This window comes from Diabrotica virgifera, chromosome 6, assembly GCF_917563875.1.
Source record: "Diabrotica virgifera virgifera chromosome 6, PGI_DIABVI_V3a".
NCBI classification, from domain to species: domain Eukaryota; kingdom Metazoa; phylum Arthropoda; class Insecta; order Coleoptera; family Chrysomelidae; genus Diabrotica; species Diabrotica virgifera.
In genome coordinates this window covers 3780730-3806675 of record NC_065448.1, presented here as the reverse complement: position 1 = coordinate 3806675, position 25946 = coordinate 3780730, and the positions used below count along the sequence as shown (strand labels likewise).

At 34.9% G+C, this 25946-nt stretch overlaps 1 protein-coding gene across 1 annotated transcript in view; it reads left to right on the top strand.

Moving 5' to 3' along the window:
* The window catches only part of LOC114326342 (cytochrome P450 CYP12A2-like), a 76319-nt gene that overhangs the window by 46805 nt on the left and 3568 nt on the right, over positions 1-25946 (top strand). Inside the window, exons 5-8 of the mRNA XM_050654216.1 lie at positions 17770-17932; positions 19245-19401; positions 23178-23426; positions 24963-25181. Coding sequence (XP_050510173.1) covers positions 17770-17932; positions 19245-19401; positions 23178-23426; positions 24963-25181 — 788 coding nt within the window. The remainder of the gene's footprint in view (positions 1-17769; positions 17933-19244; positions 19402-23177; positions 23427-24962; positions 25182-25946) is intronic.

The following is a 25946-nucleotide window of genomic DNA, read 5'->3' as shown; positions in this document are numbered from 1 at the left end:
TGTTTGTTGAAAGAAAAGTCAAAAAAAGAAACATTCGTAATGAATGAGTTTTGGGTAACAATTTTAGAACTCATCAACGCTGTCAGTATATCATTGCAGAGAGAAGAGATTGAACTTAAAACTGCAGATGGAGGATGGAGATAGAGGGGTTAACCGAGGTGGTTTTGTAGGGAGAAGGTAGAGGCCTTAAGGGGCCTCATAGCTTGGGTTGCCTAGGGGCCTCAAGATTCTTAATCCGGGCCTGCATAGGTATACTTATAGGTATATATTGTCGAGTGCTTACGGTTAAAATGATACTCTTGGTTCGTTTATACGAATTTATTTATACAAGTTACAGACGAATTTATTGTCTACAGACTCTAGCTTAAAACTAAACTCTATTTACAAAATTCGCTCCTATTAGTCCGTTCTTTAACGGTAAAATATTGCAAAACCTCTAATTTTAAAGAACCGCTTGGATTGACATGAAATTTGGCATACACATAGTCAAAGAAAAAAAATGATATTGTGCCGATATGTGCTTTTGCCCTGGGGGTGGTTTTCACCCCCTCTTGGGGTTGAAAAAATATTCGTCCAAAGAAAGTAAGGAAATGGATAAACTGGCTAATTTTAAGTAACTTTTGTTCTATAGAATTTTTTCACTAAGTCAATACGTTTCGAGTTATTTGGCAGTGAATATGTTCATTTTTTCAACAAAATAACCACGCTTTTAGACGGTTTTTCGGAAATAACTCAAATAGTAAGTATTTTGTCGAAAAAACATTCTTAGCAAAAATATATCCTGTAAAAAATTTTAAAAAATGGTGTATATATCACGTCTCTACACCTAGTAGAAGCAGATTTATAGCTAATGAAAAATAGGTTCATATTCGTCAAATTCCAAATGGAATACTTTAACGTGAAATAACCAAAAATAAAGCATATTTCGGGGAAAACTCATTACAACTTATTTAAAGTGTTTAAAAAAAAAGCTTCATTTTTGTTTTATAAAAAAAAATTCTAGCATCAAAATTAAACAAGTTACGCTCAAAATAAAGTTAGTCCCTTTTGGTTTTGGTAAAAAAATCGAGAAAATCACCCCCTAATTAGTATCTTAAATGAACTTAATCGTTACGACTTCACAAGTTTCTTGACTCGTGTATATATTGTTTATAATAATAATAGTCTCCCGTTTTATACCGCTCACGTGGCTTTGGGAGTATAGCAGGGTAGTCTGCTATATCGAGGGCCTACGGTATACAAGGAAGGTAACAGGGCCAGTGCTACGCTTCAACCGCCTATTATTACCCCTGGTTTTACCCAAGGTACTCATTTTATTCAGGCTGAGTCGACCTGGGGCCTATAAACATTTTAAAAATATCTAGTTGTTCTTGCCGGCGGTAGGATTTGAACTCCGGACCACCGGCACGCTAGCCTAGCACACTACCACTCGGCTACGCCGGCCCATATACATTGTTTATACGATCTGTAAGTTTCATCGGTTCAAAGTCCTTATTATTGAAAGGGCTGTAGTTAAAAGGGGTTGAACGAGTCACTGATCACGAATGTATGCAAATTTAGAAACACCAAATCTCAATCAATTTTTGTCTTAACAGAAAAACAAAAAAATACGTGATATTCAGAAAAGCAAATCTGACTTTTTTTGTTTTTCGAGATTTTTGGTATCTCTAACAATTTTTAAGTTATTTTGAAAAAAAGCATATTTTTAAAAATTTTAATTTTTAAAAATTTTACTTTGAAACCAAATTTTTTCAAAAATAAGTACATTAAAGCGATGAAACTTACAGATCATATAAACACTGTAGCGTTTAAAAAACCAGTGAAAATATGATCTTTAGATTTGTATAGATTTTACAATCCCTCTCTAAGAAGTCCAAATTTTTTTATTCAGTTTTTTACTTAAATTCAGATTGCAAGGAATTTTCTAAAACCGCACCTGTATACATCTACGAAGTATTCCGCAACATTTCAATGTGTTACAAGATTCCTGTTTATTTGAGACGCAAAAACAGAATTTGTAAGAAGTTTTGACAAAAGTACAGTTCTAATGCGTTGATGAACTTTCTAGAATAAATGTTGAAAATCAATTTGATTGGTTTGTTTGAATTTGGTACAAAGATCGAAGCTCGTAATTGGCTCTGAAGAACGGAAGCCGGAAATTGCGTAGTGACAGGATCAAGGAATTTTGGCAGGAGACGGAGAAGAAAGCAGGCATTCTTACAATGGTAGTGAATCAGTAAACATCGATAGTGAGTTACCGGCTTTTTTGTGACGCAAAAAGAATTTCCAAGTAAATGGGATCTATCAAAGTTCTTCTGTGTTGTTGTTAAGTAGGTGTACCATCAGTTTGATGGTGTAGCAGTTCCTTTTTTGATGGTAAAAGTGTAATATACGCTTTGTAAAAATACTGCGTATGTATTTATGAAAGCCGGCATAGTACTAATATCGTAGTGATGAATTAAACCCAAGCCTCCCGTCTCCTGGATTAGAAAACCTATTTCCCGAGGTAAATAAGCAAATTTCTTTTGTTTTATGGTATTTTCATGGTATAATGGTATATGGTGCAATCAGTAATTTTCCATTGACATTTTCCCCTTCGAGTGACGTATGAACTACGTACGTGCTGTCAAGTGTCATGTCAAGTTTCACAATGGTGAAGTTTTGAATTTTAAGGTATAGTGACTTTTAATAATTATAAAATTCTCAAACTAATAACGTTAATTTCTTTCAACATAAAAAAAATAAATCTTTTTGGAACTTAAAATACAAAGATGAAAAAGTAAATTGTTGAACAGAACAAAGAATAATTTTGCTTCCATCATTAAAATATTATTGTAAAGACATAATTGTAAGTTAATGTTAAAATCCTTTTTGAAACCTTTTGAAATAGTTAAAAATAAAAGATTTACGGAATGATATTTGACAGGTGACATAGTTGTTGTTATTTTCAATAATTAAGTACTACGAGGAGTAGTCAGTAATTCTTTAATGTAAACATTGTTCCCTGAATGAATATAAATTTTTGTTTTAATGCAAATGCTATAATATATGTCATAATTAGGTCAGTCAGTCAGTTATACAAGTCATAATTAAGTCAGATATCAAATCCTCAATGCAATAATATTATTGTTTATCTTTTGGTGCACCATAACCTATGTTCAGAAAAGTAGATGTATTTTTTTTACAGGTAATCTTTTATGTAATCTGAAAGTTTTGTTATGTCAAGGAATAATTTTTCAATAAATGCCATAACTGTGTATTTTGTCCTGTTTATTTACCGCTAACCTATTGGCAAGATTTTAACCACAAACTTTAAAAGCTTTTTAGAGTCAAATTTTAAGATGTTGGATGATCATAGAAAGTAAAACTCCTGGTAAGGCGCCCTAACAAAATATAGCCAGGATTTATATTTAACACCCCAGGATATCTGTAAGTACCCTTGTTTAAATTTTTGATAGTAGTAAATATTCCCTAATCCCTAACTTCTTCTTAACGAACTCACAACCTTAGCTCTCCAACCAAAACACGAGCCGCCGTAGCAAAGTAGTTTTTAGAAATATCCCCTAGTTTTCTCGACCCTTTTGTATTTAAGCAGTATCTAAATTTTCCAAGCTTTTATCTTCCCCCTTATTTCTAAGTGCTACAAAATGGCGCCCAACGTGGGGCCGATTCATTTTTCTGCCTCTTTCAGTGTCCAGTTGTGCGCTACAAAATAGCACCCTCAGACGTGAGGCCAGTCTCTTTTCACCCCCCAGTCATATCGTTAAGTTGTTCCCAAGCAGTTTACATTTTTTTAGTTAGTCCCAACTGTTTTTCAACTTAATTTCCTCTCCTTGCCCCAGATTTGAGACCGATTCTACTATCACAACCAGTATCGCAACATAGTTTAGCCCAAGAGCCCCTACATTTTTTTAGAACGTTACGAAGTGGTATAAAATTTTCAATAGGATGTGTAAATATGTACTCATAGTAGTGTATTAACATTGTTTTTATGTATGTACTTATAGTAGATGTTAATACAGTACCCATGGTGAAAGCAATATTTAAATTTTTTTTAAAAAAGTATTGATTGTATAGACAAGTAGTCTATATAAGTAGCGTTGAACATTCCAATATTGAAACTATTGATAAAGTATAACATTTTAGTTGTATTTGTGCATTTATTCATAATTGATTAACAATTTTTTACAGAATAACTTGTTTTTGTGATTTTTTTTGTTCGTCATTTGAGTATATGTGTATAGTCTGTGTAGTTTCCGTTTGAGTTTTTACTCCCAATGTTGTCTAGTTGTCCCATTATTTTTTTCTCAACTAATCTAGCTTTGTCAGTGTCATAAAGATACCAAAGGTTAGTTGGAGTCTGCCTGTGAAGTAGTTTGAGTGTATCCGTGAAGTAAAGTAGTTAGTCAGTCCAATTACTATTTGTCTTTCCCTTCTTGTACCAGAATAGATCACAAGTGTAATACTCGTGATAAAGGAAGTGTGCTTAGTTGTCTAGGAACGCTCCCAATAGTTATCGGAACAAGAACCGTTGTTGGTGTTATCCCGTGTAAGCTCATTCGAGAAGCAAGTTTCAATATTATTTGTGTTTGTCTATCCCTGTTTTGTCTGAAAATATTTGAGTCTGTTGTTTCCTGTTTGTTTTGTGTACCCTTGTGTTATTCCCTGTTAGTCCGTGTCAGTGGTGGAGTGTGAATTTTTTGACCAATAGTTTATTGACCCCTCTTTTGTTTATTGAGTGATTGCAGACCAAGAGCAGAAGTTGCAACAAAGTCAGTGAGGTTAGGATCTGGCTGCGTGAGAGTGCAAGTGAGGTTTGTGTTCGTTTGATAAATAGAAACGGTTTTTTGTCCGAAAGTCATACTTTCTACTATTCCCTTTGGTCTTTCCCCTGTGTGTTGTTTTCACCCCAGTTTTAAAAATGAAGTCTACCCAAGTTAATGATCTGAAAACCGATGAGTTATCTTATGAACTTTTCATAAGAGGTTTTAATGTCCAAAATAGGACTGTTGAAGAAAAACGTAAGTTGTTGAGAGGTCAGTTAAGTAAAGAGACCATCTCATCTTCCATTAATTTGACTAAAAATGTAGTCGATCCTGATCAAGAGTTACCTACAATCCAGTCAATATTAGCAGATTTGCAAAGTATTGCGCGGGCAATGAGTGCACAGTCATCAAAGGCTGACTTTGCTCGTTTCAAAACAAGGTCCAGTCATCTGGATTTCAGATTGGAAAATTTCCCTGATAATGTAGAAGAAGCTATAAAAGAAGTTATTGACAACTATAAGATGGATTTATTGATGTTGACTGGAGATGTCTTAGAAAAGGAAGAGACATCTGACAATGTGTCCGTCCCATCGACTAGTGGTACAACTTCAGTCCCCGTTGCCCCTATTAGTTCAGTTTCAGCCCCTATTATACAAATTTCAACTCCTGTTAGAGTTTCTGATTTAAATATCAAATTTAATGGTGAGAGTAAAGCCCTTCCCACATTTTTAGAAAAAGTAAGAGATTCTGCTAGATCCAGAAATATTTCTGATGATGTCCTGTTTAGATCAGCTTTTGAGTTATTCGACGGAAACGCTGCTATTTGGTATAGGAGTGTTGGAAATACAGTTAACAGTTGGAATGAGTTGGTAACCCTTCTCAAAACTGCTTTCCTACCCCCAGATTATAATGATAATCTCCTTGATGAAATTAAAGGTCGAAAACAAAAAAAGTCTGAGTCAATCACTATTTATTCCGCAATCATGGAGAATCTCTTTAAACGTTTAGAAGAGTACCCATCTGAAGCCCAACGAGTAAAGATTTTAAGAAAAAATATTTTGGTGGATTATATTCCACTCGTAGCCCTTCAAGATTTTCCCACTGTCGAAATGTTAGTCATAACTGTTAAACGTTTGGAGCAAAATGTTTTGCCCCTGCTTCAAACTACAAAAGGTCTTGCTGGTATTTCATTAGAGGATTCAGAAAAACCCCAAGAGAAGCTTCAGGTACTTGATAAACAAGACAAGCCTGATAACCCCAAAGGAGACAAACGAGAAAAGCAAGATCGTCCCTTTAAGAAATCCAAGTCTACGCAGAGAAATGAGAGACCCAATCCTCCAGTAGATACTGATGAAAGACATCAGTCTTCTTCTTCTTATCCACCAGAAAGACATCAGTCTTCTTCTTCTTATCCACCCCACAGAAATCAGTCTTCTTATCCACCTCCGTTGATGCAATCCCCTCCCTATCGACCGTATGGAAATCAGTCTTCTTCCTATCAACCTCATTCAATGCAACCCCCTCCACAACCCTACCAAACACATGACAACCCTAGAAAAATTATTTTTTGTTTTACTTGTGGTAAGCCCAACCACATTTCTCGCAATTGTACAAACAGAGAAATGTCTTGTTCTCGTTGTGGTAATAAAGGAGTGAGAACGTCCTCCTGTATGTGTCAAAAAAACTAGGTAGTGTGCAGCCAGTCGGCAGTTGCACTCCATATAGAGTTAAGCCCGACAAATTCCCCCAAAACATACTTAACCCTCTTTTTGAAAAGAAAGGTTGTGACAGTCGTCCTCATGTTAGTATTTCTATCTTTTCTAAAAACTTTGTCGCCCTCTTAGACAGTGGTTGCACCACATCCGTAGTAGGTGCCGCTGGAGTTAAATTTTTGGATTCCCAAGGAATTAAATATAATTCTACTCCCTGTAAACACGTCTGCTTAGCAGATGGTTCTCAAAAATCAGTTGTTGGTACTATTGATCTTCCAATTGAGGCTGATGGTGTTTCCCAAGTAGTGAAATTTCTTGTCGTACCCTCCGTTCCCCATAGTTTTATTTTGGGAAGTAACTTTATGCATAAATTTTCAGTGTTCTTGAATTTTAGAGATGGAACATGGCATTCTTCCCAAAAGGAAGAGAAAACAGAAACTTTGTATTCTGTAGACTCATTTTCCCCCACTGAAAAAAATTTAGTAGATTCCACAGTCGCTTCTTTTGAGGAAATTTCTAGTTCCAACTACATTGGAAGAACCAATAAAATTGAAATGGTTATTGACACTGGTGATGCAAAGCCATTTAAGAAAAGACAATATCCTTTATCCCCATACATGAATAAAATACTACATGAAGAGTTAGACGATATGTTACGATTAGGAGTAATCGAACCAGCCCAATCCCCATGGTCAAGTCCTGTATTATTAGTCAAGAAAAAGTCAGGTGAATATAGGTTCTGTTTTGATGGTCGTTCATTAAATGAAGTCACTGTTCATGATACATATCCTTTGCCCCAAATAGACAGAATTCTTTCGTTACTTAGAGGAGCTAAATGCATTAGTTCCATTGACTTAAGAAAAGCTTTTTGGCAAATCCCGCTGCATCCTGACTCTAGGAAAAAGACAGCCTTTAATGTTTCTGGTAGAGGTTCCTTTCAATTCACTTCTGTTCCTTTTGGTTTGTGTAATAGTGCACAGATTCAACAAAGATTAGTTGATGCTATCTTTGGCCCTGAATTTGAACCCTATATATTCTGTTATTTAGATGACATCATAGTGTGTACCCCATCTTTTGAAGAACATATCCGATTGTTGAAAATTATAAGAGATAAACTGAAAGAAGCAAACTTGACCATTAACATCGATAAGTGTGATTTTTTTAAATCTGAATTGAAGTATCTTGGTTATGTAGTTGGTAACAATTCCCTTAAAGCAGATCCTGAAAAAATCTTAGCTATGGTTAATTATCCCAGGCCATCTAATTCTACTGAAATTAAAAGATTTATAGGTATGTGTTCCTGGTATCGTCGTTTCATTAGAGATTTTTCCAGTTTAGCCTCCCCTATTAATGACCTCCTTAAAGGTCATAGAAAGAAAAAACAACCAGTAGTTTGGACTAGTGAAGCTGAAAAAGCTTTTTTGAAAATTAAAGAACTCCTAATTTCTGCCCCTATCTTAGCCCAACCCAATTTCGAACTTCCCTTTGTTGTGCAATGTGATGCATCTGACACTGGTCTTGGTGGTGTCTTGACTCAAACTATTGATGGTGAAGAAAAAGTTATAGCTTATGCAAGTAGGTCCCTTTCCCGAGCTGAAAGAAATTATTCAGTTACAGAGCGAGAATGTCTCGCAGTGATCTTCGCTATCGAGAAATTTCGAGGTTATATTGAAGGAGTTAAGTTTTCGGTCATTACTGACCACCATTCACTTCTCTGGTTGAATAAACTGTCCAATCCTACAGGCAAATTAGCCAGGTGGGCTATGCGCCTAAGACAACATACCTTCGATTTGATTCATAGAAAAGGAACATCCCATTTAGTCCCTGATGCTTTATCTCGAGCTCATACCAATGATACACCCAAAGATGCCCAAAAAGTTGATTATCTAGAAATAGATCTTGACAGAATAGACCCTTGGTTCGATGATTTAAGATCAAAGATACTCCGTTCCCCTGGTGATTTTCCACAATGGAAAGTGGAAAATGATTTCATTTACAAGTATGCCCCATCCCCCAATTCTTTCAAGACTAATGATATTGAATGGAAAATTTTAGTTCCCAAACCCCAAAGATTAGAAGTAATGCAATCTTGTCATGAGCCACCTACGTGTGCTCACTTTGGATTCTATAAAACTTTGTCCCGTATTCAAGAAAGGTACTATTGGCCCAAAATGCGTTGTGATGTGCTTAAGTTTGTCAGATCATGTAAAGTTTGTGGTGCTCAGAAAACACCAAATCATGCTCCTTTAGGTAAAATGGGTAAGCAGAGAGAAGCCCAATTCCCCTGGCAAATAGTTGCCATTGATCTGATAGGTCCCTTTGTTCGTTCTAAAAAAGGTTATACATGGTTATTAGTGGTTGCTGATTGGTTTAGTAAATATACCTTAGTCCATCCTTTGAGGAAGGCTACGGCTAAGAGTATTACTGAATTTTTGGAAGATAATGTCTTCCTGATGTTTGGTGTTCCCCAGTATGTGATTTGTGATAATGCCTCAAATCTGAACAACCCTCTTCTAATTAATCTCTGTAGTAGGTATAATGTTCAGAAAGTATGGTTTAGCCCCGTGTATGCACCACAATGTAATTTTGTGGAGAGAAATAATAAAACCATTGGAACAGCAATCCGTATGTATATAAAAGACCACGTAGACTGGGACAAGAATTTAGCAAAGATCAGACAAGCTATTAATACCGCAAAGCACGAAGTAACTGGATACACCCCAGCTTTCCTTAATTATGGCCGTCATGTTCCCCTGAGTGGAAACTACTATGGTGTTGATCAAAACGATCAACGGAAGCAAGATCTAGAAATTATTCCTGGTAACCGTGATATGTATGCTTCAGAAGTAAAAGGATTAAGTCAAGTCTTCGAAAAGGTCAGGGCTAATCTTCGAAAAGGATATGAACGTAACGCTAGAAGTTACAACTTACGAAGAAGAGAAGTCCAATTCCAAGTAGGAGATAGAGTATGGAAAAGGAATAAAGTCCTGTCTAATGCTGCTAACAAGTTTATGTCTAAACTAGCACCGAGGTACATTGAAGCTACAGTCCGTGAAAAGTTGTCACCAGTGGTGTATCGTCTATCTGATTTAAATGGTTCTGATCTTGGTAAATGGCATGTTAAAGACTTAAAACCTTTTGTATGTGATGAAGATAATATGTCATCCCCTTAGTCCTGATCCCCTATTCCATGTTCCCCCTGTATTGTTCTTCAGTTCCCTTAGTCTTGATAAGAAGTTGATATTCTCTTTGATTTTGGTATGTCGTCTTTTGGTCCCTGTTGTTGTCGTATACCCCCTTGTATGAATTTGTTGTGATTTGGCCCTTGTTGTTGTTGTATCCCCCTTTGTTAGTCTTCTTTTATTTTAGTCTAGTTGTTGAAGTGAGTATATTCCCTGTGAGACGTTTAACATAAAGTTACCGATCTCGACTTGAGACAAATGTTAAGATTACGTTGTCTCATTGAGGTATTTAGAATGGAGATTCTAAATCCTCATTTTTGCTGAACCGTTGCCAACAAAATTCCCTGAAACTCGCTAGGCGTTTAGTGGAGTTTAGGCAGATGCCTATCTGCTGAGCCTAGAGCTCAAATGATTTGTTTAGTTTTTGAGAACCGCTCGCGGTTAGGCAACGAGGTGACAAGGCTGTGTCTGCCCTGGTATGTCACTTGTGTTACTGCTGTGGATGTCAGCGAGGTCCACACAGGGCACAAGTTTAGTTTCTTTCCCAAGGCACAGAAACTCTTGTCACCTACAGTTCATTTTAGAGTCATTACACATTTAAGTCTACTCGACTTTAAAGAGTCTGGCGATCGATGGTACGCTAGCCCAATCCCTAACGTTTGTTTGTTTAATTTGATCCCCACTAGCCATCATCTAAAAAAATTTTTGATGTGATTGTTTAGCCTCACTCAAGGAGTCATGGTTGATTTTTGTTTGGTTTATCGAAAACTGGATAGCTATCCGAGCTTTCTCTTTTCGGAGGAGGCTGTGTAGCGTTTAAAAAACCAGTGAAAATATGATCTTTAGATTTGTATAGATTTTACAATCCCTCTCTAAGAAGTCCAAATTTTTTTATTCAGTTTTTTACTTAAATTCAGATTGCAAGGAATTTTCTAAAACCGCACCTGTATACATCTACGAAGTATTCCGCAACATTTCAATGTGTTACAAGATTCCTGTTTATTTGAGACGCAAAAACAGAATTTGTAAGAAGTTTTGACAAAAGTACAGTTCTAATGCGTTGATGAACTTTCTAGAATAAATGTTGAAAATCAATTTGATTGGTTTGTTTGAATTTGGTACAAAGATCGAAGCTCGTAATTGGCTCTGAAGAACGGAAGCCGGAAATTGCGTAGTGACAGGATCAAGGAATTTTGGCAGGAGACGGAGAAGAAAGCAGGCATTCTTACAATGGTAGTGAATCAGTAAACATCGATAGTGAGTTACCGGCTTTTTTGTGACGCAAAAAGAATTTCCAAGTAAATGGGATCTATCAAAGTTCTTCTGTGTTGTTGTTAAGTAGGTGTACCATCAGTTTGATGGTGTAGCAGTTCCTTTTTTGATGGTAAAAGTGTAATATACGCTTTGTAAAAATACTGCGTATGTATTTATGAAAGCCGGCATAGTACTAATATCGTAGTGATGAATTAAACCCAAGCCTCCCGTCTCCTGGATTAGAAAACCTATTTCCCGAGGTAAATAAGCAAATTTCTTTTGTTTTATGGTATTTTCATGGTATAATGGTATATGGTGCAATCAGTAATTTTCCATTGACATTTTCCCCTTCGAGTGACGTATGAACTACGTACGTGCTGTCAAGTGTCATGTCAAGTTTCACAATGGTGAAGTTTTGAATTTTAAGGTATAGTGACTTTTAATAATTATAAAATTCTCAAACTAACAGTGGTGTCATGGTGTGGGAACGCGTGGGAACGCCGTTCCCACACTGGTTAAGAAAAGAAAAAATAAATAAATAGAGAATTTAGGTTTTGTAAACAAAAATTAGCAGTGCGTTCCGGCACTGCTAATTTTGCCATGACACCACTGCAAACTAATAACGTTAATTTCTTTCAACATAAAAAAAATAAATCTTTTTGGAACTTAAAATACAAAGATGAAAAAGTAAATTGTTGAACAGAACAAAGAATAATTTTGCTTCCATCATTAAAATATTATTGTAAAGACATAATTGTAAGTTAATGTTAAAATCCTTTTTGAAACCTTTTGAAATAGTTAAAAATAAAAGATTTACGGAATGATATTTGACAGGTGACATAGTTGTTGTTATTTTCAATAATTAAGTACTACGAGGAGTAGTCAGTAATTCTTTAATGTAAACATTGTTCCCTGAATGAATATAAATTTTTGTTTTAATGCAAATGCTATAATATATGTCATAATTAGGTCAGTCAGTCAGTTATACAAGTCATAATTAAGTCAGATATCAAATCCTCAATGCAATAATATTATTGTTTATCTTTTGGTGCACCATAACCTATGTTCAGAAAAGTAGATGTATTTTTTTTACAGGTAATCTTTTATGTAATCTGAAAGTTTTGTTATGTCAAGGAATAATTTTTCAATAAATGCCATAACTGTGTATTTTGTCCTGTTTATTTACCGCTAACCTATTGGCAAGATTTTAACCACAAACTTTAAAAGCTTTTTAGAGTCAAATTTTAAGATGTTGGATGATCATAGAAAGTAAAACTCCTGGTAAGGCGCCCTAACAAAATATAGCCAGGATTTATATTTAACACCCCAGGATATCTGTAAGTACCCTTGTTTAAATTTTTGATAGTAGTAAATATTCCCTAATCCCTAACTTCTTCTTAACGAACTCACAACCTTAGCTCTCCAACCAAAACACGAGCCGCCGTAGCAAAGTAGTTTTTAGAAATATCCCCTAGTTTTCTCGACCCTTTTGTATTTAAGCAGTATCTAAATTTTCCAAGCTTTTATCTTCCCCCTTATTTCTAAGTGCTACAACACAACATAAGTAAAATAATTTGTGGAGCGGTAACGATTAATTTCATTTAAGTTGCTAATTAGGGGGTGGTCTTCCCGATTTTTTTTTGCAAAAACGAAAGGGACCAGCTTTATTTTGAGCGTAACTTGCTTAAATTTAATGCTAGAAACTTTTTGTAAAAACAGAAATAAATCTTTTTTTAAACACTTTAAAAAAATTTTAATGGGTTTTTCCCAAAAAGTGCTTAATTTTTTGGATATTTCACGTCGAAATATTCTATTAGAAATTTGGTGAATATGAATCTATTTTTCATTGGCTATAACTCTGGTTCTACGAGATCCAGAGACCTAACGTGTAAACCATTTTTTTTACTTTTTTATAGGCTATATTTTTGCTATGAACGTTTTTTTCGACAAAATACTTACTTTTTGAGTTATTTGCGAAAAACCGTCTAAAAATGTGGTTATTTTGTTGAAAAATGAACATATTCACTCGCAAATAACTCGAAAAGTGTTGACTTGGCGAAAAAGCTCTATAGAACAAATGTTACTTAAAATTAGTTAGTTTACCCATTTCCGGACTTATTTTGGACATATATTTTTTCACCCCCAAGAGGGGGTGAAAGTCACCCCCAGGGCAAAAGCACACATCGGCACAATATCACTTTTTTTCTTTGACATGTAAGCTATACGTATGCCAAATTTCATGTCAATCCAAGCGGTTCTTTAAAATTTAGAGGAAAAACCGTGAAAGAATGGACTATATATAAACACCAGCTTATCTCTAGTTATTGTCGCGACATTCGGAGAATTGCTCGTCTTCCGCCCCGCCACATCGCGTCTTATCTAGAAAGATCGATGTGGATCTGCGTGTGTGGAGATGGGACCTGTTATACGAGGGTCGGTCAAAAGTAATCTTTTGTTACAATATATTCACCAATGCAGTTCTCACTACACATGAACTTATCTTCTTCTTTTGGCATCATAACCCTGGACGGGTCTTTGCTTGTCTGGCTATATCTTTTCATTCAGATCTCTCTTGTGCCCTTCTTCTCCACTCTTATGTCCATGGTTTCAGGTCGTCTTCCACGTCATCCAACCATCTCATTCTGGCCTTCCTTTTTTTCGCGTTCCTATCGGCTTCCATTGTAATATTTGCTTTGTGTTTTTGCATCGTCTTGTCTCTGCACATATCCCAGCCATAACAGCCTTTGTTTCTCCTGATTTTCCATGTACCGTCATCCTCTTGCACCGGGCCATATACTTTTCTCAGTATTTTTCTCTCGAATGTCCTGGGTTAGGCTTCATCATTTTTCGTCATTACCCATTTTTCACAACCACAGGTTCCTGCGGGTTTAATCAATGTTCTGTAGATAGTCATTTTGGTTGTTTTGTCTAATAATTTCTATGTCATCAATCTTTTATTAGCATAGTACCTATGTACGATTCCCGCTGGAAGTACGTGCATTAATTTCGCTACTTACGGAATTCTTCTGATTGATCTCTGTGACCTGTGCCCAGATATGTGAAGGCATCTACACGTTCAATACTATAGTTGTCGTTATACAGGGTGTTCCGAAAAGATTGGTCATAAATTATACCACACATTCTGGGGTCAAAAATAGTTTGATTGAACCTAACTTACCTTAGTACAAATGTGCTCATAAAAAAAGTTACAGCCCTTTGAAGTTACAAAATGAAAATCGAATTTTTTCAATATATCTAAAAGTATATATTAGAGATTTTTTAATGAAAATCGACATGTATCATTATTATGGCAGGAACATCTTAAAACAAAATTATAGTGAAGTTTGTCCACCCCATAAAAATTTTGTGGGGGTTTTGTGCCCTTAATCCCCCCCCATACTTTTGCATACGTTCCAATTAATTCATTATTGTGGTACCATTAGTTAAACACAACGTTTTTAAAACTTTTTTGCCTCTTGGTATTTTTTCGATAAGCCAGTTTTTATCGAGATGTGGCTTCTTTTTTAATATATTTACATAAAAAATTTATGGGGATTTTGTTCCTTTAAACCCCCCAAATGTTTGTGTACGTTCCAATTAAACTATTATTGTGGTACCATTAGCTAAACATAGTGTTTTTAAAACTTTTTTGCCTCTTAGTATTTTTTTGACAAGTCACCTTTTATCGAGATGTGGCTTCTTTTTCAAAATATACCTAAAAATGTAAATTATAAATAAATTTTCAGATTATTAACAGGTCTCTATAATCGTACTTAACCATATACAAATATGTGGTGGATTCGACAAATATTCAAAATATGTCGATAAACACTGGCTTAACGAAAAAGTACTAAGAGGCAAAAAAGTTTTAAAAACATTGTGTTTAACTAATGGTGCCACAATAATAATTTAATTGGAACGCACACAAAAGTTTGGGGGGGCTTAAAGGAACAAAACTCCCATAAAATTTTTATGGGGTGTACAAATTTCACTTTAATTTTATTTTAAGATGTTGCTGCCATAAGAATGCCACATGTTCATTTTCAATAAAAAATATCTAAGAGTTTTCGATATATGAAAAAAAATCGATTTTCATTTTGTAACTTCAAAGGGTTGTAACTTTTTTGTGTGCACTATTGTATATAGGTAAGTGAGGTTCAATCCACATATTTTTGACCTCAGAATCTGTGGTATAATTTATGACCAATCTTTTCCGGATACCTTGTATATCTACGTTATATCTATTGTGATATAATTTTCATTGTCAGGTGTTCTTTTGACGGTCGTGTTTGCTTCGTTTATTTTAAGCCCCCTTTTTTCCTGCTTCAGGATCAATTTTTTTGAACGCTTCCTACATTTTCTTTTTTTAGTGTTTAGTGAAAGTCCGTGCAGAGCCGTGCGGTACATCTTTTCAATATGATGCAAGTCTTCGGAATGCCGCCCCTTAAGGGGTTAGGTGCAAAATTTCGGCTCCAGTGCTTTTTAAATGTATTCATTTTTTTTTCGAATCATGAGAAAACTAATAAATATTTTTGAAAAATTTAAACACTGAATGAAATATTCCGTTATTACCGAGGGCTTGAAAACTTCTATAATGTTTATTTTAATAAGTTACAGTGATGAAAAAAAAAAGAAAATTTAGTGTTATTTTTATTCTCAAATATCTCATTCAAAAGAAACTGTTTATTTATTTTAAGGGACTTTCGGCCCTCGGTAACAATGTATTTTTTCAATCTGCGTTTAAATTTTTCAAAAATATATATTACTTTTCTCAGGATTAAAAAAAATGAATGCATTTAAAAAGCATTGGGACCGAAATGTTGCGACTACGCCATTAAATATTATTGAAACTTAACTTTTATTTTTACTAATGAAACTACACAAAATGAACGAAAACTTATTTTAAAAACAAAGCATACTTTAAACTAAATGAAAAATAATATTTACAAAAATTACACTGTTACTCTTCTGACTTTAATTTTGCCAAATTCGTCAATCAGATTGGTGTAGTCTAAAGTAGCAGCTAGTGGGTAGACTCTATTGAAATGAGTGCTAACTTTTTTAAGTTTTGTTTGTCTTCTGGAGCTTCGTAAATAGTTTTTAATTTTGAAAAACTTCTTTCCGCACTAGCTACTGAGACAGGGTGTTAATAAAATTCTTAGTGATACAACTACATTTAGGTATAAAGAAATTAGGTTATTTTGGCACAAATAGTTCAAAACCCCTAAAGATTTCATGGAGGTTTGGCATCATTTGGGATATATCACGAAATTCTTTTAGAAGATATATCCGCCTATAATATAGCCTCTATATCCGATTCTTTATCTTTTTCTATTGAAAGTATTGAATGAAGATTCATACGCTATATTTCTACTGTTTTATCATTTATTTCCCTCAACTTAAAATTATCATATAAAAATTTTAAATTTTTAGAATTACTAGAAACGAAAATTGATCAATCAAAGAATTAATGACAATGCCTAAAATATAGATGAAAAAATATAGATGAAAAAATATATTTTGAATTAATCTTCCACTGTTAAGAGCTCATCCACAGACTTTTTGTAATCAACTTATATTAAGAGCACACATTAGCGATCAACAGGTAGCAACAAACGTGATCCAAGATTGCGAAAGTTCTGGGAACTTTCAAAATTGAGGCAACAGTGCGTCGGTAATTCGACACTGACAGTGACGTTTATACTATCAAAAACAATAATTTTTATACACATAGGCGCGAAATGTTGTTAAGTCAGCGACGTTCGATTTCTTGTTATAAAAAAATCGATTTTTAGTAGTTCCAATGTGACACAAAATCTAGGCACGTGATAAAAAAGTTTATTTGAAGAAAGTGTATTTTTTGTCTTTCTTAATGGCGGTACAGGCTCCTTTTTTCAATATTTTATTTAGTTATAGAGTAATTTCCACGTACTAACGTGTTTCTGAAATCGGGCTGTGTACCGCCATTATTTATTATATTATTACGAATATGTGTGCCAAATATCTCGACAAAATATTCAAAATTAGAGCCACAATCTTGGAACGCGTTTTTTGCTACCTGTTGATCGCTACTGTTTGCTCTTAAGATATCAACTTATATCAAGATTTTCTGCAGTAATTTTCATTTGGTCGTAGAAAGATTGTCTGTAACTTTTTATTTTTTCACTTAAACAAAACATTGCTGTAAAAACATAAATCCATAAATCGTGTACCTCAATGTCGGAATAACAAAGAACTTATAGAAAAAGATAAGCGTTATATTATGTGTATAATATTTATAATACTTTCGGTTGACACTTGGTCCTATATATTTTTTTAATTATTGAACGGTTCAATTTGTATTTTGATTTTACTGATTATGCCGCCCCACCTGTGATGCCGCCTGATGCGACTGCCTCACCGCATCATAGCACGGCACGGCCCTGAGTCCGTGTCTCTGACTGACTTCTGCGATTCTGTTCTTTAAATCCTAGAGGGCTTCAGAACTGTCAGCGAATACCACCGTATCGACCGCGTATCTGATATTATTGATACATTCTCCGTTAATTCGAATTCCGGCTTCAACATCATCCACTGCTTCTTGAAATATTTCTCCACAGTAGATGTTAAACAGCCGTGGTGATAGTATACATCCCTGGCGGACCCCACGTTTGATTTTGATATCATCGGATTCTCCTGCCTCTGTCCGGATAGATGATGTTTGATTCCAGTACAGATTACTAATAATCCTTAAATCACAGGTGTTTATTCCAATATTGGTTAATATCTCAATTAGCTTGTCGTGCTTTACTGTATCAAACGTTATTTATGGTAATCAATGAAACATGCATAAATATCGCTATTTATTATTTTTAGGAGCTCTTAATGCACATGCAGATGCAGAAACTACCAAATTCGTTCTATCTGTATTGAGGTTATTCGATCAATCTTTCTATTTAGAACAAATGCCACCATACTGGAAGTATCTTCCCTCCAAGAGGCTTAAAGATTATTGTGATAACCTTGACTTTATAACTGAGTGAGTAAAAATTTGATTCTTTCTTATTTAATGGAGTTGGCATAAAAAAACATCCTTTTAATCTGCATTTGCGCAAAATCAGTGATTTTGCGCCATTGCCAAATAAAATCGTCGAAAAGTTGTTTATTTAGAATACATTTAATGTTTTTTTAATGAGCATGAATACTATAAGTGCCGTGGAAAAGAAAATACTAAGCGCACAATCCATTGAAATTATACTTCTTCTTCTTCTTAAGGTGCCGAGACCGCTTGTCGATCGTTGGCTCTCATGTTGCGCAGCATATTAACAATCATTGTCTTATTTACAGCCGCACGAAATAGTTCAGTGCTAGTTTTCCCAAACCATTGGCGTAGGTTTTTAAGCCAAGAAGTTGTACGGCGGCCCACACTTCTTTTTCCCATTATTTTACCTTGCATGACAAGGTGAAGTATGTCATATTTTTCTGGGTGACGCATTATATGACCAAAGTATTCCAATTTGCGCCTTTTAACCGTGTTCACTACTTCGCAACTTTTATTCAAACGTTGCAAAACCCTTTCGTTTGTGACTCTTTCTACCCAACTGATCTTCAGAATACGGCGGTAGACCCACATTTCAAATGCTTCTAGGTTTTTTAAAAGCGATTCTGTCAGTGTCCATGCTTCAACCCCGTAAAGTAGTACTGGGAATATATAACATCGGACCATTCTTATGCGAAGTTCCAAATTTAGATCATGACTGCACAGGATTTTCTTAAATTTCATAAAACTTGTTCTTGCTTTGGCAACTCTACTTTTTATTTCTGTACTAGGGTTCCAGCTTTCATTAATATGAGTACCCAGATATACAAGATTACTTACTCGTTCAATTGAGTCATTACCGATTGTTACGTTATAGTTATTATTATTTACGGCTGCCTGTTTACTAATAACCATAAACTTTGTTTTTCTTGCGTTGAGTTTGAGTCCATATATCGTGCAGAATGCCACCATTCGGTTCAATAACGCTTGAAGATGTTCAATTGATCCAGTCAGCAACAAGGTGTCATCTGCGTATCTGATATTGTTCATAAGCATACCATTAATGAGTATTCCCTCTTTTGCGTTTTCCAACACTTCATTTAAAATTGTTTACACAATGTGTTAAAATTTACGCAGGAGGAAGCAAAAGGAAATTTTACTGTGAAACAGGTAATCAATAAAAAACCGAAAAACCTTTGAAACCTGATTGATCTGACAACGTCGCGTAGCCAAGGTTTTCGATAGGTCTGACCTTGGCGGTTTCAGATATGTCGGTCGACTTATACTCATAACTGCTTTTGTTTTATTTTAGCGTCCTCACACGAATGATTGATAAATCCCTAGCCGAATTTAAAAATGAAGACGGCGTACCAGATGAAGAGCTTGGTGTACTGCAGCGCTTAGTCAAATTGGATAAGCAAACTGCAGTTATCATGACTATGGATATGATAACTGCAGGAGTTGATACGGTAACTAAAATATATATTAAATTTAGTGTATAAAGTAGGGTTAAGTTATCATATTTTGTACAAGATAAGCTATTTGGGTTGAGCTTCCGCTTCACTTAATCTCTGCACCCACAGAAAACCATAAGTGGTGTAAGAAGTGGGATTAAGTGAAAGAAGTTATTTTTAAGAATTGGTATGGTTAAATCAAGGGAGACCAAGGTGCAGGAAATTCGAGATATTATTGTCTCAACGGAACAACATCCATGAAAAGAAAAAGCGGCTGACGAAAAACGACAAGAAAAAAAGGAAAACGTCGATAAGAAGCCTAAGAAAGACGTCGTCAGAAAGAAAAGGAAGCTGAAGAGATACATTGTCAGGAAGAAAAGAAATCTAAAGAGATATGCCGTCAGGAAGAAAATGGCGCTGAAGAGAGACATCGTCAGGAAGAAAAGTAAGTTGAAGGTAGACATTGTCATGTGTCTTATTATCATAAATAGAGACCTCAAAACTGAGTAAAGAAGATATAAAGATATAAAGAAGACTAAGAAAAGGAAGTAACAAGAGGTCTAGTGGAGAAAAGACGTAATGAGGTAACAAGAATTTGAACATATAGAACTAAGATACGGCAACTAATATTTGCAAGAAGTCTGCCAGAGACAAATAAAAGTACTTATACATCCAAGGCTCCAACGAATCTGTGCAAGAATACAAAGAGGAAGTAGAAGAGATGGCACGAGTCACTTGGCGCAAAGTCTTAGCAGGACGCAGTGGCGCACCCAGTGGGTTGGCTTGAGCACCAAATTTTTTTTGTATTGTTTGTGAAAGACAAGTTACATTTTCCTACTATTCTTTGTATATTTTTTATATGCCCTGAGGGTGGTTTTAACCCCCAAACCCCCCCTGGGTGCGCCACTGCAATAGAGTGAGCGATTTAGACCTCCATTAGACATTACGACTATGAAGCGGACACCACCAAATAGGTATTGAAGGACTCCATTATCGAAACCTTTTAGTAATGTAGCTGTGAAGGATATGTCCGGCCATCAAGTGAGAATCATCAGAAAGTCCATCAAGTAAGAGGTGTTGCTGTTGCTGAAGTGGAAAAAGACGGATGTTGCACGCCCAATTTGAGAAATACATCGGCCCAATACAATTGTTTGATAAAGTAAAAAATAGAAATTCTGAAAACTAAAAACCTAGATGAAAGAGATTTAAGACTAATAACACTCCTCTATTACAATCAGCGAGCAATAGTAAGAATTGAAAAAGAAACATCTGAAGAAATGGAAATAAAGAGATGAGTCAGGCAAGTTTGCATACTATCACCTCTATTATTTAACGCTTATTCTGAAGAGGTAATGCGAGAAACTCTGGAAGATGAAACAGTCGGCATAAGAGTAAGTGGAGTCTTAGTTAACAACATCAGATATGCAGATGATACAGTAATAATAGCCGATAATTTACAAGACCTGCAAAGACTCATGAGTAGACTTAGGCAAATATGCAAATAAAAACATATGAAATATGCGCATAAATATGCAGTATTTTATACAAAAATATGCATGTTCATTTAGAAAATATGCACATAAAAATAAAAAAAATATAATTATGTATATTTAAGCAACTCAGAAAGTATTATCCATTTTATTTACAAACATATTTAAAATACCTTCGTAATTTATATTAATTAATACTTTTGATTTATTTTGCAAACTAAGCTTAGGTATTTAACTATTTAAGTATTTTAATAAATAAATGATATTACTTCGAATTGTGACAACACTGAATTAATGATTAAATGTTGTTTAAATTTTTTTAACAAAAATTTATGGCTTCTGAGTAGGTACATATTACAATATATTTTTTAAATGAAAAAACTTCTTTCTACATCAACCGATGTTACTGGGGTATTTTTCAAATTTACGGTAATCTTTGCTTTCACATTAAGAGTGTCCTAACTAAGAGTGTCCCACCTAGTAGGTACCTACTTGAACTAAGTACTTCAGAAAGGACCTGGTAACTATTTTCATAACAATTAAAATCAAGAATCTTGAAAATATCAAGATAATATGACTGTGAAAGCAGGCAGGTCCCCCAAATATGTACAGGAGATTCTTGGTTTTTGTTTATTTGTCTAAGAAAAAATACTACGAGCCTAAATCTAAGCACACAACTAAAGGTTATTGTACGAGAAAACAATGTTAAGCGACTTTGCATTATTGAATGATTTGAATTTTTTAGATCCTATTTTTTCATCACAAGAAATTAAAAAAATACCTGAGAAAATAAGAAATATGTATATCGATTTATTGCGAACTTGCCTTGTGTCAGCACATATTAGAAAATATTCTCGTATAAAATAATATAACACACAATTATATAGTACTTCCAGTTTTACCACAAATTGAGCAGTAAACTTTATCCCGTAGATGTAGGTTTTATCCAAGTTTGAAGCAGTGTTTATTTTCGGTAGTTTCAAATTGAAATTCACAATATTATTGCAAAGACAGGTGTTACCGGTTCCAATTTTACAACATAATTGATTTCTAAAACTGACCAATTCAATAAAAGTTTTTACCTAGAGGTATAAACTAGCATATTTTGGAACACTTATTCAAGAACAAAACTACAATAAATATCTAGAGATATTGAAACAAAATTAAATATTCGGATTTCCAAGCTATTGATTTATTTGATAAATATCTATACACCTAAAATTTCAAGTTATATGCACTTTATGCACACTGTTATAGAAATATGCAAATTTTGACATTTTTGCATATTTTATGCATAATATACAAAATATGCAATTTGCATATTTGCCTAAGTCTACTCATGAGTAAGATAGTAAGGTGTAGTAGGGAGTATGTACTCACTCTCAATATCAAAAAGACGAAGTTTATGAAAATTAGTAAAAACAACCATAATAATAACGAAATCTTGATAGTAGAGGACCAGCAGATCGAAAGAGTAAAAAGGTACACTTACCTAGGAACACTTATAACAGAAAATAATAACTACACTGCAGAAATCAAAGTCAAAAAGCACGTTCTAATTTTATGAAAATAAAAAAGGTCCTATGTAGCAAAGATTTAACATTAGCTCTTAAAGTACGCCTAACAAAATGTTACGTTTACAGTATACCATACTATGGAGTGGAATCAGTATACCATACTATGGAATGGACGTTAAATGTAGAGACAATGAGAGGACTTAACGCCTTTGAAATGTGGACCTATAGAAGAATTATGAGGGTTTCCTGGGTAGATAGAGTTACGAACAACGAAGTACTGAGAAGAATAGGTAAAGGGAAGGAAGTTGAACTTACAATTAAAGAAAGAAAACTACAGTATCTCGGACATGTGATGCGGGGCGAGAAGTATGGCATCCTGCGACTCATAATGCAAGGAAAGATAGATGGCACAAGAAGCATCGGAAGAAGACGAATTTCATGGCTGAAAACCCTGAGAAAATGGTTTGGATGCAGCTCAAAACAAATATTTAGAGCTACTGCCTCAAAAATTAAAATAGCTATGATGATTGCCAACCTCCGTAGCGGAGATGGCACCTGAAGAAGAAGAATAATAAAATTGTGGATTGGTAGGCCACCTTCAACGTGATTGAAAACAACTTAGAAACTCAGATGACAGAAAATCGACGGGCAGGCAATCTCCAACTTCACAATAGCAACACAGTTCATTGTATCAACATAATTCCTCCATTTACAATGTTGTACCAATTTTATTCTAGTCTTACGTTTTTCTTTTGGATAATATTAAATGAAACATCTTTTTCAGACGGGAAAAACTCTTGGAGCGGTGTTATATTTTCTGGCCAGGAATCCAGATAAGCAAAGCATACTCCGTGAAGAAATATTAAAATACCTCCCAGAAAAAGACACAGTGTTAACAGCCGACAATTTGAATGAAATGCAGTACTTAAAAGCTGCAGTGAAAGAGAGTAGTAGGATTGCCCCAATTGCTATCACCAGTCTCAGAACTGCCTCAAAGAACATGATAGTACGAGGTTACCAAGTCCCAAAGGGGGTAAGTAAACGCAAGTTAGATTATTGAAATGATTTTAATTTATTTATTAGTCTTTTTTTCAACATAACTAAATTCTCGGTCTTTCAATTCCTCCAGCAAGTCAGTAACCTTCAAATTATAAACCTAAAGCATTCTTACACAATTGATTTACAAATACTCCACTTCTGACACCACTGTTAAGATCTTTAATTTCTTCTTCTTCCTTCTTGTATGTAGGCTTTAAAGCCTGTTTTGTGTCTTGTCTTAGATGTTTGTTCTTCCAGATTGTGTCATTAAGAGATCCCGCCGCTTTACTTGCTTTTAAGCTTTGTTGTCGTACTTCCTCTTCAACATCTCCGTAACTGGTTATATCTATTCCCAGATATCTAAACCTTGCTTCCTGCTTTATTATTTTCCCATCAATTTCGATTTTACATCGTAGTGGGTATTTAGATGTTGTCATACATTTGGTTTTTTCTGCTGATATACTGATATTATCATATTGTACTTCTTGGCTGTTGTATTTAAGATGTGTGTTAATCTTTGGAGATCATCTTCTGTCTCGGCGATTAATGCGGCGTCGTCTGCATAACATAATATTTGGATTTCTTTGTTCCCCATTCTGTAACCATGACCTTTACGTACTGCTTCTATTATTTCGCCCATTATTATATTAAAAAGCAGTGGGCTTAACGAGTTACCTTGTCTGACTCCGCTTTATACTGGTATAAACTGTGTTAGTTTTCCATTTATCTTTGCCTGTATTCGATTATGGAAGTAGATGTTTTCGATGGTTTGTATATTGATTGGTATGTTTCTTCTATACAGTAAGTGTAAGACGTCTTAAGACTTAAATGCGATCGAAAGCCTTTGTCAGGTCTATAAAACACAGATATGCTGGTTTATTGTACTCGATCTGTTGTATTGTACTGATCTAATTTAAACACCATCATTATTTTAATTTATTATGCATCTCTTATTTATACTATAGCAGTACAGCGTATAATTTATATCTAAAATTATTACTTACAATTTATTTTCAACATTGTAAAACGCGCACTTCACATCAAAATAATGAATGTCTACAATACAAATTCTCTTATTTAAATCCATGCCTGCCCTGAACCGGAATTTTAGTTTAAAGTCGACTTTACACTACATAATTTATCATGTGATTTGTCATATGATTTTTCCCATGACGAGCCGCATGACAATGCTTATGACAAAACGAGCCGTATAAACAATGCAAAATCATATGACAAATCACACAGTGTAAACATGTAAATTTCACTCCATGACCAAATCATATGACAAATCACATGATAAATCATGTAATGTAAAGTCGACTTAAATCCTTCTGTCCCATCAAATTATCTGGTCACTTTAACGGCTGGTGAACTTTTCGCAGGTAAATAAATGGTGTTTATTTGAAATATAGGGGCCAGTGGCGTAATATTTTATTTAGATTTGTGACTAACCATCTAGAAGAAGGATGACATGTTCTATGACCTATCTACATGGTTGGCTACATGTGATTTTTAATATTTTTTGTTTTAGACGGATATACTGCCAATGCATCATTATGCATCAACTTTGACGGACAAAAATTTCAAAGAACCCTCTAAATACATACCGGAAAGATGGCTACGATCTGTCAGTAACGAGTACTCCGCGAAAAATGCTCATCCGTTCGCTTACATGCCATTTGGTCATGGTGCCCGTTCTTGCATCGGCAGAAGATTTGCTACATTGGAAGTAGAAGTTGCCGTTGCAAATGTAAGTATAAACTAAAATTTCTTTAACAATATTAATATTTTTGTACAGTCTTCATGCTTTTAGATTATAAGTTTGCTCAAGTATTTTAATAGTGTATTCTTCTTGTTAGTCGTTATCCTGATGCCAGGTATCGTGATAGCATGTCGAAGATGTTCTATTCTACATTTGACTTCTTGTTCTGAGCCTAATGCCCCATGTATCCAGCATCCTGTGGTGGCCCCAAGCTAGACTGTCTTCAGTCAAGGTCCAGTTGGCTCACCTACAGCGGTTGGCATGCGTTGGCATCTCAAGAGCTATGATGACCACTCCCACAGGAGCTCTTGAAGTTCTGCTGGATTTAACTTCTCTATATCTCATTGTAGAGCACGAAGCCATGATGGCAGAGTATCGTCTCAACTGCTCTGGATACTCGTTCGGAATGAATGGGCGGGTGGGCCATTGTGACATCTGGAGACAGTCTAAATGTTGTCCTGTGCTTTCTATGGTACAGGGTAGTGATGTTGAGTATAGTTACATTCGAGTATTCGTTACAAATCGTTACTTTTGTACGAAGTAATCATTTACAGTATTCGTTACTTTGATTACTATGATTTCTTTTGTTACTTTTGTATTTGAGTACCGGTAATCATATCTGGAATCGTATTTCTCAGTAGGTAGCTATTTTGTATAGTTATTCCGATATAACAACGACCTTCACCGATCTGTTTAAGGGATAAAAATGATTTGATTACTATGATTACTTTTGTTACTTTTGCATTTGAGTAC